The sequence below is a fragment of the Chiloscyllium plagiosum genome, chromosome 24 (assembly GCF_004010195.1).
Source record: "Chiloscyllium plagiosum isolate BGI_BamShark_2017 chromosome 24, ASM401019v2, whole genome shotgun sequence".
Classification (NCBI taxonomy): domain Eukaryota; kingdom Metazoa; phylum Chordata; class Chondrichthyes; order Orectolobiformes; family Hemiscylliidae; genus Chiloscyllium; species Chiloscyllium plagiosum.
Genome location: NC_057733.1, coordinates 22,961,920 through 22,977,049, shown reverse-complemented (window position 1 = coordinate 22,977,049; position 15,130 = coordinate 22,961,920). Strand labels below are relative to the sequence as shown.

Sequence of the window (15,130 nt, the reverse complement as noted above, 5' to 3'; positions counted from 1 at the left end):
TTTCTCTCTCTTTCTCTCTCTTTCTCTCTCTTTCTCTCTCTCTCTCTCTCTCTTTCTCTCTCTTTCTCTCTTTCTCTCTCTTTCTCTCTTTCTCTCTCTTTCTCTCTTTCTCTCTCTTTCTCTCTTTCTCTCTCTTTCTCTCTTTCTCTCTCTTTCTCTCTTTCTCTCTCTTTCTCTCTTTCTCTCTCTTTCTCTCTTTCTCTCTCTTTCTCTCTTTCTCTCTCTTTCTCTCTTTCTCTCTCTTTCTCTCTTTCTCTCTCTTTCTCTCTTTCTCTCTCTTTCTCTCTTTCTCTCTCTTTCTCTCTTTCTCTCTCTTTCTCTCTTTCTCTCTCTTTCTCTCTTTCTCTCTCTTTCTCTCTTTCTCTCTCTTTCTCTCTTTCTCTCTCTTTCTCTCTTTCTCTCTCTTTCTCTCTTTCTCTCTCTTTCTCTCTTTCTCTCTCTTTCTCTCTTTCTCTCTCTTTCTCTCTTTCTCTCTCTTTCTCTCTTTCTCTCTCTTTCTCTCTTTCTCTCTCTTTCTCTCTTTCTCTCTCTTTCTCTCTCTCTCTCTCTCTTCCACCACCTCCAATTCTGGCTTCTTAGGTATCCCTTATTTAAATTGCTGTACTGTTGATGGCCATGCCATAAGCAGCCAAACACGTAATCTCTGGGATATCTCTCCCTAAAACTTCCTGCCTCTCTAACTTTTTAAAATGCAACCGAAAAGTTACTTCCTTGACCAAGCTTTAGATCATCTGCCCTGTATCTCCTTAAATTGATTTTTGTTTGGACAGGTTCGCTCCTGTTACTGTAAAAAGTTGGAATATGCTGTATGACATATCAAGTCATCTCCCATTTTCAATACGTCATCAATAATCTTTGATCTCCATTCCATTTTCTTACCATGTTAAACAGCTTTTGATTCACTTAGAGGGTGCTCAATACTTCAACATAATCTGTGATCCAGAATTCACAATCCACCGTGAAGGATTTTTCATTTCAACTCTGTCTTAAAGGACAATCAAGAAATGAGCAAAAAAAAACTGAATATTGCAAAGGCCATGGGCTCTGACAACATTCTGCCAATAATACTGAAGATTTGTGGTCCAGAAGTTGTCACACTTGAACCAAACTGTTCTAGTACAGCTTCAACAGTGGTAACTATCTGACAAGGTATCAAAAAAAGTACAATTGCAACATTTAAGAGGCATTTGGATGGGTATATGAATAGGAAGGGTTTGGAGGGATATGTGCTGGCAGGTGGGACAAGATTGGGTTGGGATATCTGGTCAGCATGGACGTGTTGGACCAAAGGGTCTGTTTCCATGCTGTACATCTCTATGACTGTATATGGCTCTATGACTCTATACACACAAAGGATAAATCCAACCTGGCCAACTACTGCCCCTTTAATCTACTGTTGATCATCAGTTCAGAGATGGAAGGTGTCATCAATAGTGCTATTAAGCAGTGCTTGCTTAACAATAAGATGCTCAGTTTGAGTTCCACTTGGGTCACTCAGCTCCTGACCAAATTACAGCCTTCTTCCAGACATAGACAAAAGAGTTGAACTCCAGAGGTGAGGTGAGAATGACTGTTGACCGAGTGTAGTATCAAGAAGGCCTGCCAAAACTAGTTTTATATTTGGCGCAAAGGAAGATGGTTGTTGGAGGTCATTCATCTCAGTTTCACAAAATCACTGTAGGTGTTCCTCTGGGTACATCCTAGGCCCATCAATTTTCATGCACAAAATCAATACCATCCCTCCATCATAAGGTCAGCACTGATGACTGCACGATGTTCAGCACTATTTGCACTAAGATGCAGACAATGACCAGGTTTGAGCTGACAAGTAACACTGATGCAACACAAGTGTTGACCCAGCCAGAAAAGACCACATTTCCTAAATTCATAAAATAAATTATAAATTCCTATACTGAGACTGTTGTTCCCAATTTGAGATTCATTGGCCAAGGAAACACTCATTCAGCATCGACCATATTAAATCCAATTAGAATCTGAAACCACTTGAGATATTTTTAAAACATGGTACATAATTGTTGTCTAATTTCTATTTTCCATCATGATAGACTTATGACTCAGTAATCTCAATTTTCTTTTTCCACTTCACCTAATACAGTTTCACGGGATCATATTCCAGATACCTGTTTGTTAACATGCCTTCTCTTTTTAATATTCCCACAGGATTTTTGGCTTTTCCACAGTCAGCAGTTATTGTTGTGAGATGTGCATCCAAAAAGGCAGGTGGCAGTTCCAAAAATTTGGGTGGGAAGAGCCCAGGTCGGCGATATGGATGGAAGAAAGGCGATGGTATGATTTTAAATGCATCTGTTCAGACATTTATGATTCATCTCTGTGGTTGGTGGGACTTTGCTTCCAGCTTTTGACTGGAAAGTCACTCCACTGTGACTAGACTACTTGGTCAATGATATGAATATTCTTGATCATTCTGTTCAGATATGTTATGTCACACTCTAGAGTAGGTAGGATTTGAACCTGAGCCTTTTAGGGACAACACCACTGTGCCCCAAGAACCCTTTGAAAATGTAAACAGCGGAGGATGATGTAGTTGTGGGTATGTTCACCAAGGTGGGAAGTTGATTTACAGATGTATCATTCCCTGTCAAGGTGACATCTTCAGTGCTTTGGAGCCTCCTGTGAAGCTCTACTGTGCTGTGTCTTCTGGAATTTATTTGGTTCCGTTTCTGCTGCTTCCAGTTGCCGGTTCCAGTTGTTTGTCGTAGTGGTTGGTATATTGGATCTAGGTATGATCCAAACTGAGACGACACATAGACATAGACTCAGGTACATAGACGACACTTTTGTTATCATTTAAGAGAACAGAAATCGATAACACACACCAGATCATCAACACCATACTCATAGGGATCATATTTATGAGAGGAGGAATCCAACAATCTACTCCCATTCCTGGATGTGATGGTGCAAAGGACACAGAACAGTGAAAGCGCCACAAAGGTGTACAGGAAAGCCACACATGCTGACCAGGGTCTGAATTACAACAGCAACCACCCAAACACACACACACAAGAAGCTGCATTAGGACCCTATTCAAAAGTGCTACACCACACTGCAGCACTCCTGATGAATGAAGGGAAAAAGAACACCTCTACAGAGTCTTCGTCAAGAACGATATCCCTGCAACTTTACCTGCGGGTGCCTAACAGACAAGCAACATGACGAGGAAATGCCACAACCTAACTCACTAGCCACTCTACCTTATATTAAAAAAATCTTGGAACCGACAGCCAGACTTCTCTGACCAGTGGAATTCGTGACAGCCCATAACCCGACAGCCACGCTCAGACAACAACTCATCAGGACAAAAGACACGATACCCATCATGTGCAAGGCTAATGTAATTTACAAGATTCCATGCAAAGACTGCATGTAACACTATATAGAGCAGACAGGCAAAAAACTAACAATTAGCTTCCATGACCACCAACTAGCCACTAAACGCCACGACCAGCTGTCCCTTGTAGCCATACATACAGCTGACAGAGACCACAAATTCAACTGGGACAACACCATGATCATAGGACAAGTCAAACAAAGGACAGCCAGCAACCTCCTAGAGTCTGTGGATGAGTACCAGGTTTCTATCAACAAGCACATTGACCTAGACCCAATATACTGGCCACTACAACAAACAACTGGAACCGGCAACCAGAAGCAGCAGAAATGGAACCAAATAAATTCCAGAAGAGACAGTAGAGCAACGCTTCACAGGAAGCTCTTAAGTGCTGAAGATGTCACTAGACAGGGGACAAAACATCTGCAAATCAACTTCCGAGCTCAGCGAACATGCCCACAACCATGACAATCGGCACCCAAGCTACAAATCTACACAAAACCTGAACAGAGGATGATTTTGATCCATCAATCTTTGGTTATGGATTCAGCATGCTCCTGCTGCCCCACTCTGTTGCATGTTTAAAAAAACTGTACTTTAACTGTACTTTGGCCAATTAACCAAAAATCAGCAAAGAAACTATGATATATACACACCTGAAAAGACAATATTTTTCCATAGATTAGATTCGCTAAGGTGTGGAAACAGGCCCTTCAGCCCAACAAGTCCACACCGACCCTCCGAAGAGCAACCCATCCAGACCCATTTACCCCTGACTAACGTACCTAACACTATGGGCAATTTAGCATGGCCAATTCACCTAACCTGCACATTTTTGGATTGTGGGAGGAAACCGGAACACCCGGAGGAAACCCACGCAGACACGGGGAGAATGTGCAAACTCCACACAGACAGTCACCCAAAGTGGGAATCGAATCCGGGTCCATGGCGCTGTGAGGCAGCAGTGCCACCCTAAGAAGCAAACCCATGGTTCTGCTTTTTTTCTTTTGGCTTTGAACACGCTGCAGCCTTGCAGTTGATCTATGTTGAATAACACTGCTAAATTAAGCAATGGGGATAGTAACTATACTCCAGTTTAAACCTCATACTTTTCAAGAGCTTAAAGATCACACTTCTAAGTTTGGTATCTTCGTGCAGTGCTTAAAGCATGACCATTGGGGGAACAACAGTCTACCAGCCTCCAGTTTGGAAAAACAACTTGCTTTAAACCAAGTTGCTACTTACCCTCTTTCCATGTACACTAGTTTTGTTATCCAGCCTATTTGTGATACTTTCTTAAGATTCATATCAACAACCTCCATTGCATTCTTCTTATTAAACTAGTTTCTAAAAATGTTATTTTAATCAAGTTCACTCTATACTTTACAAATCTGCTCTTATCCTCCATAATTAATGAAACTCTCCCAAGTGCCTTAAAATTACTTTTCCCCAGATTGTAGTTTATGACAATTTACTCTCACTGATGTTAAACTAAAGGGGCTGGGAAACGTAGAATGAATAAGTAACCTAATCCAGATGGTTTGCTAAAGGAAGAGGAATGAAGGATTTGCCATAATCTTCCAATCTTCCCTAGCTATGGAATAGATACCAATTGATTGGCTAGTGAGAGATGTAACATCTTTATTTAAGAAACAATATATGGACATTCCTAGTAATTATGGGTTGGGGAAGGTATAACCTAAATTGGTGGAGGGGAAGGGGTGGGCAACATCAAATAGGAAACAGGAATAAGGTGCATCAAAGAGTATGAGTTTTATATAATGCCAAAACTGCAGAAATTATCAGATTAGATAAGAACTGATTTAAGATAGAATCTAAGAAGTACAAAAACTTCCACACCATAGTATAATAATCATTCTTAGCCAATAAATACTTGGCATAGTCCCAGCTCTACCAATTCCTCCTTCCTGGTTGGCCCAAGACTTATTAATCAAGTCTGTTCTTATGAACACATTTCAAGAATTCCTCCCCATCCTGAGTCTTTACGATAACATTAATTACCCTAATGTCAATCATGATAAAGTGCTCCAATATTACCATTTTGTAGTTCTTGCACATCTCTGTCAATTCCCTGCCAAATATGCCTATTTGAAGGTCTACAGGTAATACCGCAGCAGCATGATTCTACTCCATTTTGCTTTTCTAATCAATTTGATTCTGTCTTTGCTCCCTCAAGTACATGTCCTCTTTTCAACAATAAAGTGTACTACCAGCCACCTTCATTTTCTGTTCCTTTTTTTAATGAACTTTTTATATACTTGTATAGTAAGTGGTCTCACTATTTTTCAGCCATGTTTCTGTTATTGGCATTTCATAATTTTCCCACATAGTTATGTTCTTGTAACTCACCAACTTTATTCACCACATTTTATGTGTACTGACATAGGTGTTTTGTAAAGCTGTTCTCCATTTTTTTTTTTTTTACAGCCTGCTTCCAACTTGTCTTGTTGGCTTTTCTCTCAGCACTCAAATCCATTTCTTCCTTTTCACACCTAACACTAAATATCTCTCTAATATACTGCCATTATCACAATCTTAATCTTTTGCTGTGGGCAACCTCCCAGTCTGTTCCACTTTTCTCCCACCACCCCTTTCTGGCCACTAAATTACAAAACATATTGCAGCTCCTTTCTGTTTAAATGAAGATTCATACTAAACATGAAATATTAATTCTGTTTTTTTCTTCACTGATGCTGCCAGACCTGCTGAGTTTCTGCAGTACTCTGTGTTTTTGTCTTTGTTTTCCTTCATCCTTTTCAGTCTGCTACTATATAAAATGTTACTAATTCTTTCTCTAGTGCTGTCCAACAATCTTACACATTCATGCGTGTTATTTTTTGCTTTACCATATGCTGGTGCTCAATGACTGCAACTCATCCCCACCTCCCTGTTGCTTCCTTCGCCTATTTAAATCTTCACTAGCCAAATTAGTCCTTCTACCATTGAGAACACTGTCACCAATCCTGTCAAGGTGCAATATGTCCTTTTTTAAATAAGTACCTTTTAACCAGAACCTCAAGCATCGGTGACAGATACAAACTAAACATAGGAACCTACACTGAGGAGTAGCAGACGTTACAAGTATGACTTTGTTTAGTAACAGAGCTTGATCCTCTGTTCCAAATTATTTTGTATTAGCCTCCAATAATGTCTTAAGATTTTTCATTAGGAATGGTTAGTGAGAAGTGATTTGTTCACCTAAGCGGTTCTGTTCCAAGTGTGCTTGACAAATAGCTCATTGTATCTATTTTCTCCATAACATGAGAATTTCTGGACAATAACAAGAGTAAGTATGAATATAAGTCAGGTCATATTGTTAGGGCTAGCTATAGCTGGACTAATATTTGCCCACATCCTTTCTCTGGTCAACTTTGCAGTTTTGCAGTTACTGCCACCTATCATCAGGACATGTCCTGGACTGACTCATGACTTCACACTAACTACATATCTTGAACGTAAGCAGTAGCCTACTGCTGAGCTTGCCTGAAGAACAAAGTACCAAAGGCATTCTGGTTGCTGTATTTACCCAGCTGTCAAGGTGAATCATACTGGAACATCTAGAGCTATGTTGTAAAGTTCTTTATAAACACTTTTTTTTTCCAATGTGAAGGTCTTTACATATGCTACTTGTCATTTTGGCAGAGTATTCCAGCTGCTATTTTCTACCTCTTCAAAATCTTCTTTTAAACTAGATGCAGGCAGAAAAATTCTTCAAACTATGAACTTAGTTTTCAAGCATTAATGTTTTGCACCTTTTGTAGTTTCCTATGAATTGTGGAATATTCGACTGTGGAGGATCTCTCAGCTGTTTCCTACACACTGAGGGTATTGGAAAGTCATCCAGGCATGAAATACTGTCTCAGCTTTTTGTTTTCTTACCCCTTTCTCTGCTTCAGGTACCCACCACCAATTTGAACACTCCACTTGCAACTTAGAGCTATTGATGAGAAGCAAGCTGGGGTCTCAGTGAAATATTTTATAACTGGATGTGGGGATACAATTTATCAACATATTAAATAACAGGAGAAGCAACAGTTGAAGGAAGACGATGTTCCTTGTCTCTGAACTCTCCATAGTTTGTTCCATTACTGCAGCACTGCTGTATCTCTCTCTGTCTCTCTCTTTCCACCTTCCAACCACCACAGAAAAAACCGGAGACATGTCTGATAAACTCTTTGCCTTTACTTCCATAGGGAATTTTGTTCGTATTGGAAACATTCTGGCAACGCAGCGCCTGATTCGCTGGCACCCAGGAGCCAATGTAAGTTAGTGCTGTATCTGAGGTAACCCTCCTCGCTGTCCACTACACCTCCAATTTTGGTGTCATCTGCAAACTTATTAACTGTATCTCTTATGCTCGCATCCAAATCATTTATGTAAATGACAAAAAGTAGAGGGCCCAGCACCGATCCTTGTGACACTCCTGGTCACAGGCCTCCAGTCTGAAAAACAACCCTCCACCACCACCCTCTGTCTTCTACCTTTGAGCCAGTTCTGTATCCAAATGGCTAGTTCTCCTTGAATTCAATGAGATCTAACCTTGCTAATCAGTCTCCCATGGGGAACCTTGTCGAACGCCTTACTGAAGTCCATATAGATCACATCTACTGCTCTGCCCTCATTAATCTTCTTTGTTACTTCTTCAGAAAACTCAATCAAGTTTGTGAGACATGATTTCCCACGCACAAAGCCATGTTGACTATCCCAAATCAGTCCTTGCCTTTCCAAATACATGTGCATCCTGTCCCTCAGGATTCCCTCCAACAACTTGCCCAACACCGAGGTCAGGCTCACCGGTCTATAGTTCCCTGGCTTGTCCTTACCACTCTTCTTAAACATGGGCTAAGAAGTGGCAGATGGAGTTTAATTCGGATAAATGCGAGGTGCTGCATTTTGGGAGAGCAAATCTTAGCAGGACGCACACTTAATGGTAAGGTCCAAGGGAGTGTTGCTGAACAAAGAGACCTTGGAGTGCAGGTTCATAGCTCCTTGAAAGTGGAGTCGCAGGTAGATAGGATAGTGAAGAAGGCATTTGGTATGCTTTCCTTTATTTGTCAGAGTATTGAGTACAGGAGTTGGGAGGTCATGCTGCGGCTGTACCTCATTGGTTAGGCCACTGTTGGAATATTGTGTGCAATTCTGGTCTCCTTCCTATCGGAAAGATGTTGTGAAACTTGAAAGGGTTCAGAAAAGATTTACAAGGATGTTGCCAGGGTTAGAGGATCTGTGGAACAGGCTGGGGCTGTTTTCCCTGGAGCGTCGGAGGCTGAGGGGTGGCCTTATAGAGGTTTACAAAATTATGATGGGCATGGATAGGATAAATAGACAAAGCCTTTTCCCTGGGGTTGGGGAGTCCAGAACTAGAGGGCATAGGTTTAGGGTGAGAGAGGAAAGATACAAAAGAGACCGAAGGGGCAACTTTTTCACGCAGAAGGTGGTACATGTACGGAATGAGCTGCCAGAGGATGTGGTGGAGGCTGATACAATTACATCATTTAAGAGGCATTTGGATGGGTATATGAATAGAAAGGGTTTGGAGGGATATGGGCCGGGTGCTGGCAGGTGGGACTAGATTGGGTTGGTCGGCATGGATGGGTTGGACCGAAGGTCTGTTTCCACGCTGTACATCTCTATGACTCAATGAATCTTCAGGACAAACTTAGAGCGAAGGATCAGATCTGTCATTTCTGAAGCATTTTAATTTACTTTTCATAGAAGTCATAGAATCCCTACTGCGCAAAAATGGGCCATTTGGCAAGTTGACACCGATCCTCCAAAGAGTATCCCACCCAGACCCATTCCCCTGCCCTATTACTCTACATTTACTCTGACTGATGCACCTAACGTACACGTCCCTGAACACTTTTTAAGTCAAGTATGTAGTGGACACTTATCAGAACGGTTCCAGGAGAGTCTTGAGTTACAAAGTTAGGTTGGATAATTTGAGTTTATTTGGAGCAAAGTAGATTGAGGGGAAACTTAATAGATATGTACAAGATTTGAATTTGACTTGTGGTGGCACAGTGGTTAGCACTACTGCTACAGAACACTATGGACCAGAGTTTGATTGCAGCCTTGGGTGACTGTGTGGTGTTTTGCATGTTCTCCCATGTCTCGAAGTTTCCTCCAGGTGCTCCTGTTTACTCCCACAGCCCAAATATATGCTGTTTAGGTGAATTGTCCGTGCTAAAAGAGCTGACCGTAATGTCCAGGCATGTGCACTTCAGGTGGTTAGCCATGGTAAAAACCCCATTTGGGGTGTGGGTCTGGATCGAAAGGTCTTTGGAGGATCGGTGCAGACGAGATGGGCTAAATGGCCTCTTTTTGCACTTTAGAGAATAATATGGGGTAAACAAAATCTATTCCTTTAGCGGATGGTACAAGGATTAGTGATCACATTTTTAAGGTTTTGGGAAAGAGATTTTGGGTTATTGTGAGGAAGAACCTTTTTAATACAGCAAGTGATAAGACAGGAGTCATTATCTACATGGGTCATGGAACCAGACTTGGTAAAAGGGAAAGCAGATAGGCACTTGAAGGAAAAAAAAACTTGCAGGATCAGGAGGAAATAGGACTGACCAGATTACTAGATAAGAGAATACAAGAAATTAATGAGCCAAATCACATCCCTCGTTGCAGTAATTATTTTGTTTTCAGATCTTTCCAGACACCAGATTTTTATTTGCCATTTTTCTGACTTTTTGTCTGTTGCAATCTTGAAAGCAGCCATTGTTAATGGGTTGGGAATCAAGGCGGGAGAGCTACTTAATAATTGGAATGCTGTGTAGGATACTATTAACTCAAGTTAGAAGGAATTGCCCAGGAATGACCTGAAATTACTTAAATTGGAAACTAAGAAGAGAAGAACACATGGGACATTTTTGGAGCCTGAGCGCTCAGGATCACCTTAGTGGGCAAGGGCTTTTGCCCAAAACGTCAATTCTCCTGCTTCTTGGATGCTGCCTGACTTGCTGTGCTTTTCCAGCACCACTCCAGCATCTGCAGTACCCACTTCTGCCAACCAAGAATCAGTTCATAGCATTAACAAGTGAAGCTGTCTGGATGCTGTATTAAAAGACCATGAGCTTGGTGAAGCAGAATGTTGATATTAGTGCAATGGTAATGTTACCAGAGTATTAATCCAGAAGTCTAGACTGATGTTTTGTAGACATGAGTTCAAATCTCACCAAAGCAGACAGAAGAATTTGAATTCAAATAATTAATAAATTTGGATTAAAATGCTGGTCTCAGTAATGATGACTATGAAATGACCAAATTGTATAAAAAAGCGAATTAGTTCAAGAATGTCCTTTTTTAAAAGAAGAATTTTGTCCCAGTCTGGCCTGCATTTCGCTGATTCTTAAGTGCCCTCTGAAAAGGCTTACAAAGCCACTCAGTTAAATCAAACCAGACTTGGGTGACTGCCTGTGTGGGGTTTGCAATTCTCCCTGTGTTTACATGGGTTTCCTGTGGGTGCTGCAGTTTTCCCACAATCCAAAGATGTGCAGCTTAGGTGGATTGGCCATGCTAAATGAGATTATTGGGTTGGGGACTGGGGGTCTGGGTGGAATGCTTTTTGCAGGGTTGATGCAAACATGGTGGGCTAAATGGCCTCTTTCCCCACTGCAGGGATTCTGTGATTCACTATAGAAAAATTAACGAAGAAAGCCTGATAGACGACCTGGCTTTGACATTTGTCCAGTCGACTCAGCAAAGCCCTCTTCATCTGGATTTGTGTGCCAAAATTAGAAGAGCTGTCGCACAGACTAGTCAAATAACCGCCTAATAGAATCATACTCAGTGGATCATAACATCCAGATACTTCCATGACCATCCCTTGATATTTACCTGATCCATCATCTCAGCAGACCCAGCAGAGACTACAGTATAGTGGTATGTGTTTGGAAGGGAAAGACCCTGTAAGTCAACAATCATTTCATTTCTCAGTCAAACCTCATTGCTGAAATACAGCCACGGAAACCTTCTAATTACTTCCACTTTCAGTCCTCCCTCAGCTGATGATTCAGTACTCTGCCATCTTAAAAACCATCATGGAGAACTGAATGTAGCAGTACTGTACATCTACCAACAATATGGAAAACTGCCTAGATATTATCTCCTGTCCACCCAATTGAGAACAAATCTAATCAGCAATGTGATGTAACATGTTGCTGACAAAGCTACTACTCAACATTAACCTGTTCTCAAATGCTTAATTTGATTTCTTCCAGAACCACTCGGCTCCACATCTCATTTCTGCCTTGGTATAATCATATACAAAAGAGCTTAACCTTAGAGGTGAGGTGTAATTGATTACCCTTGACATCATGGCACCAACAATTTGAATTTTTTTTTAAAAAAGGGCTGCTAATATGAAGAGTGAGTAGCAGCTAACAGAGTGAGAGTACTAACTGAAAGAATATGCCTGAACCACCAGGTCACAGGGCTAATGTAGAACTTGAATAAGATTTGAGAGAGTTAGTTCTACTATGGACAGTGTAGCTCCCACAATCATTTAAAGGTGGAATGGGTCCCTCTTCAATGTTCTTGTGCTAGATTATGGGGCTGAAAGAAGTCAACTCTGATCCCCCATTACTAGTTTCAAAGGAAAAGAGTTATAAATTTCTTCCTGTTTTTGCAATCTGCTTTGAGTAGTTTGGACTGTTTTGGGGATAGGTCTGCTTAAGGTCTTGCTTCAATGATGAACTAAGGGACTGCTGGACAGTCAGAGGTGCAGTCTTTTGTATAGGACATTAAACTGATTCTCTGCCAGGCAGACCGAAGCAAACGTACGGCATTCTTCGGAGAAGTGCAATGTGGTTTTGAAGTCCCCTAACAAATATTTAACTATTAAACAGTAACACTGAAAAGATAATCTTGTCATTTTTACAACAGGAACTTCTGTGTGTTGGTAGGTTTGTTTGCATTGAAATGCTCTTTTTGAATTTCAAATGTAATTGGTCATTAAGTGCTTTTTGATATTCTGCAGACATGAAATATGTTGTTAGGCTTGCAGTGCTTACTTGAAATATACTTTTGACATTCTGCAGAGATGAAAGATGTTGTTATACGTTCAGTGCCCTTACACATGAATATTTATGTGAATTGTTTTTATTGCAGGTAGCAATTGGTCGGAATAACACTCTCGTCGCTCTTGAAGATGGTATTGTCCGTTATACTAAGGAGATCTATGTACCACCACCCCGCAGCTTAGAGAGCATGAAAGTGATCTCTCGTCTTCCAAAGGGGGCACTCCTTTACAAGACATTTATCAATGTGGTCCCAAACAAACAGGAAGGTTGTTTTAAACTGGTGGAAATGCTTTGATCTTGTGGAGCGATTTTTCTGTGCATAACACATTAACGGATGGGGCAAGTGAATGACAATGGATCTATTCTGTTAAGCTCCAAACAGCAGCTTCATTTGAATTCTATGAATTTCATGATAGACCCAAGGCACCCCCCCCCCTGAATTGACACTGGCTCCATCTGGTAATATTGAATGATTAACCTTGATGTTGTAACATTTAGTTTCTTGATACTGCTGGCATTCTTTGCAAGCTGGTACAGGGCAGTGGGCATTGTATTTTTTGTTTTCGTTATAAGAGTTCTATTCATGTCCTGAACCATTTTTGTGTGATACTCTTATAATTTGAGTTGAATTGGTTTCTGTTTGTGTTATCTGAAAAGCCATTGGAGAATATACCAGCACACACTGTCTGAACATTAGTAGAGATGTTATCAGCTTGTCTGCAAAATACATATTGTTTTGCTAGTTTTCTTCAGATTTAGTAAAGTAATAACTTGGCTAGGGTACAGAACCACTAGTAGTTGATATCCGAGAGTGTAGCTCTAAGATAATCACTCTTCATTTGTGAACCTGCCAATGAGGATGTAATGAATCTTACCATTCAAACTATCATGCTTATGCTGGGCCTTTGAAAGAGTGTTACAATTAGTTGTACTCTCTGCTCTTCCCCCATATTCTTGCAAATGATCCTGTTATTTAATCAATCAGTGGGTTATTTGACCTTGCTAAGAGCAGATACACAAACCACCCCTCACTTAACATAAATGAGCTCACCTTTTGGCCTGGTGGCGTCAAAGTTTATCTTGGTCAGAATTTCCACTCCAATTTAACTTGGCACCTTCTGTTCTTCACATAAATATTTCTTGTTCTCCAAATATAGGTGTTATAGTCTTTACTCAAAGAGTGAAATTGTATTTTATTCTATTCTTTTGCCTGATCTTTTCACCTGAAGGCAGATTCATGTTGAATTGCAGACATGTTAACAAGTTTTGTGTGCCTCATTACAATGTTCTTCACCAGTGAACCCAGCCTAGGTCTAGTAAGCTCTTCAATCTTGGATAGAGTTCAGTATCTCTCTCTCTCTCTCCCCACTCTTGTAACTGTTTCCATAAGTAGTCAGTCTCCACAGTAAAAGCTGCATCTTGATGAAAGCAGCGAAGGTAGTCATATCAGAGTCGAATAACTCTTGTGTGGGGAAAATTGCATCAGCTACCCGCCACAAGCTTCTGTTTTTTTTTCCAAAAGGCATTCAAGACCATTGCAGACAAACCATATGTTTGGTCTGAAACTTGAGAGTTGGACGTTTGTAATTCATAGTTCACACAACATTTTGTACTAGTTTTTTTTCTATGTGTAAATTGTTGTAAAACAAGAATGTCTGTGATCCTCCTCATGTAGTCAATGTACACTGCATTTTGACTCTTTGCTCTTGTGCAATCCCTTGGTGGTTGGTGCCATGCTCTGACCTGTACTCCTTCAGAGTATTGTTACTCCCAGCAGTCTCCTATGCTGAGTTTTGATTTGAGAAAGGCATATATTCTCAGGCGACTGTGTGTGGAGTTTGCACATTCTCCCATGTCTGTGTGGGTTTCCTCCGGGTGCTCCGGTTCCCTCCCACAATCCAAAAATGTGCAGGTTAGGTGAAGTTAGAAATAATTAAAAACAAAAAAGGCTGGAAATCATTGTGGAGGATGGAAATGCATTGGAATAATCAAGCTTAGAGGTGACAAAGTTGGATAAGGGTTTCAATGGTAGAGGGGCTGCGATGTTGAATAAGTAGAAGTGGGCCTTAGGTGATAGGAGGTTTAGAATTCATTTGAGTATCAAATAGAATGCCAAGGATCAACACAGGTTGTTTCAGTTTGAGTAAGACTGTAATCAGTGCTTGAAGAAGCATTATATTAATAAGGAGCAGGCAGTGCAGATTTGTTAGATACAAACCATACCCAACTATTTCAGTTGAATTCTTTGAGATCAAGAGAGATGATTGATGAAGGCAGTGTAGTAGATGATACATATATTCATTTCAAAAACTCATTTCAAAAATTACATCCTTGGTCCTAAGAGGACAGTGATAACTTGAGAACAAAGTAGACTAAGAGGAAGAACCAGAATGTAGTTGTAAATGGATGTTATGTCTGCAGGAGAGTGGATGATGCAAGGTCTTCCTTGACATTATATTAGTATAGGAGAAAGTGAGGACTGCAGATGCTGGAGATCAGAGTTGAAAATGTGTTGCTGGAAAAGCACAGCAGGTCAGGCAGCATCCAAGATTCGGGCATGAGCCCTTCCTAGGGTTCATGCCACATTACAGATGATCACCATTGCACTACACACACACACACTCTCACATACACACGGACACAGATACACACAGAAGCGCACACAGAAGCGCACACACACACCCACACACACGCTTATAGACAC

At 40.8% G+C, this 15,130-nt stretch overlaps 1 protein-coding gene across 3 annotated transcripts in view; it reads left to right on the top strand.

The window, feature by feature from the left end:
• mrpl27 (mitochondrial ribosomal protein L27) overlaps positions 1 to 14,611 on the top strand; it is an 18,695-nt gene extending 4,084 nt beyond the window's left edge. For 2 of the 3 annotated variants that reach the window (XM_043714573.1, XM_043714572.1), the window contains exons 2-4: positions 2,182 to 2,307; positions 7,588 to 7,655; positions 12,515 to 14,611. In XM_043714573.1, the coding sequence (XP_043570508.1) occupies positions 2,182 to 2,307; positions 7,588 to 7,655; positions 12,515 to 12,721 (401 nt within the window). In that variant the 3' untranslated portion in view covers positions 12,722 to 14,611. Of the gene's footprint in view, positions 1 to 2,181; positions 2,308 to 7,587; positions 7,656 to 11,625; positions 11,693 to 12,514 lie in introns of all 3 variants that reach the window. The other variant, XM_043714574.1, reaches the window with a different exon arrangement.
• Positions 14,612 to 15,130: the final 519 nt, after the last annotated feature.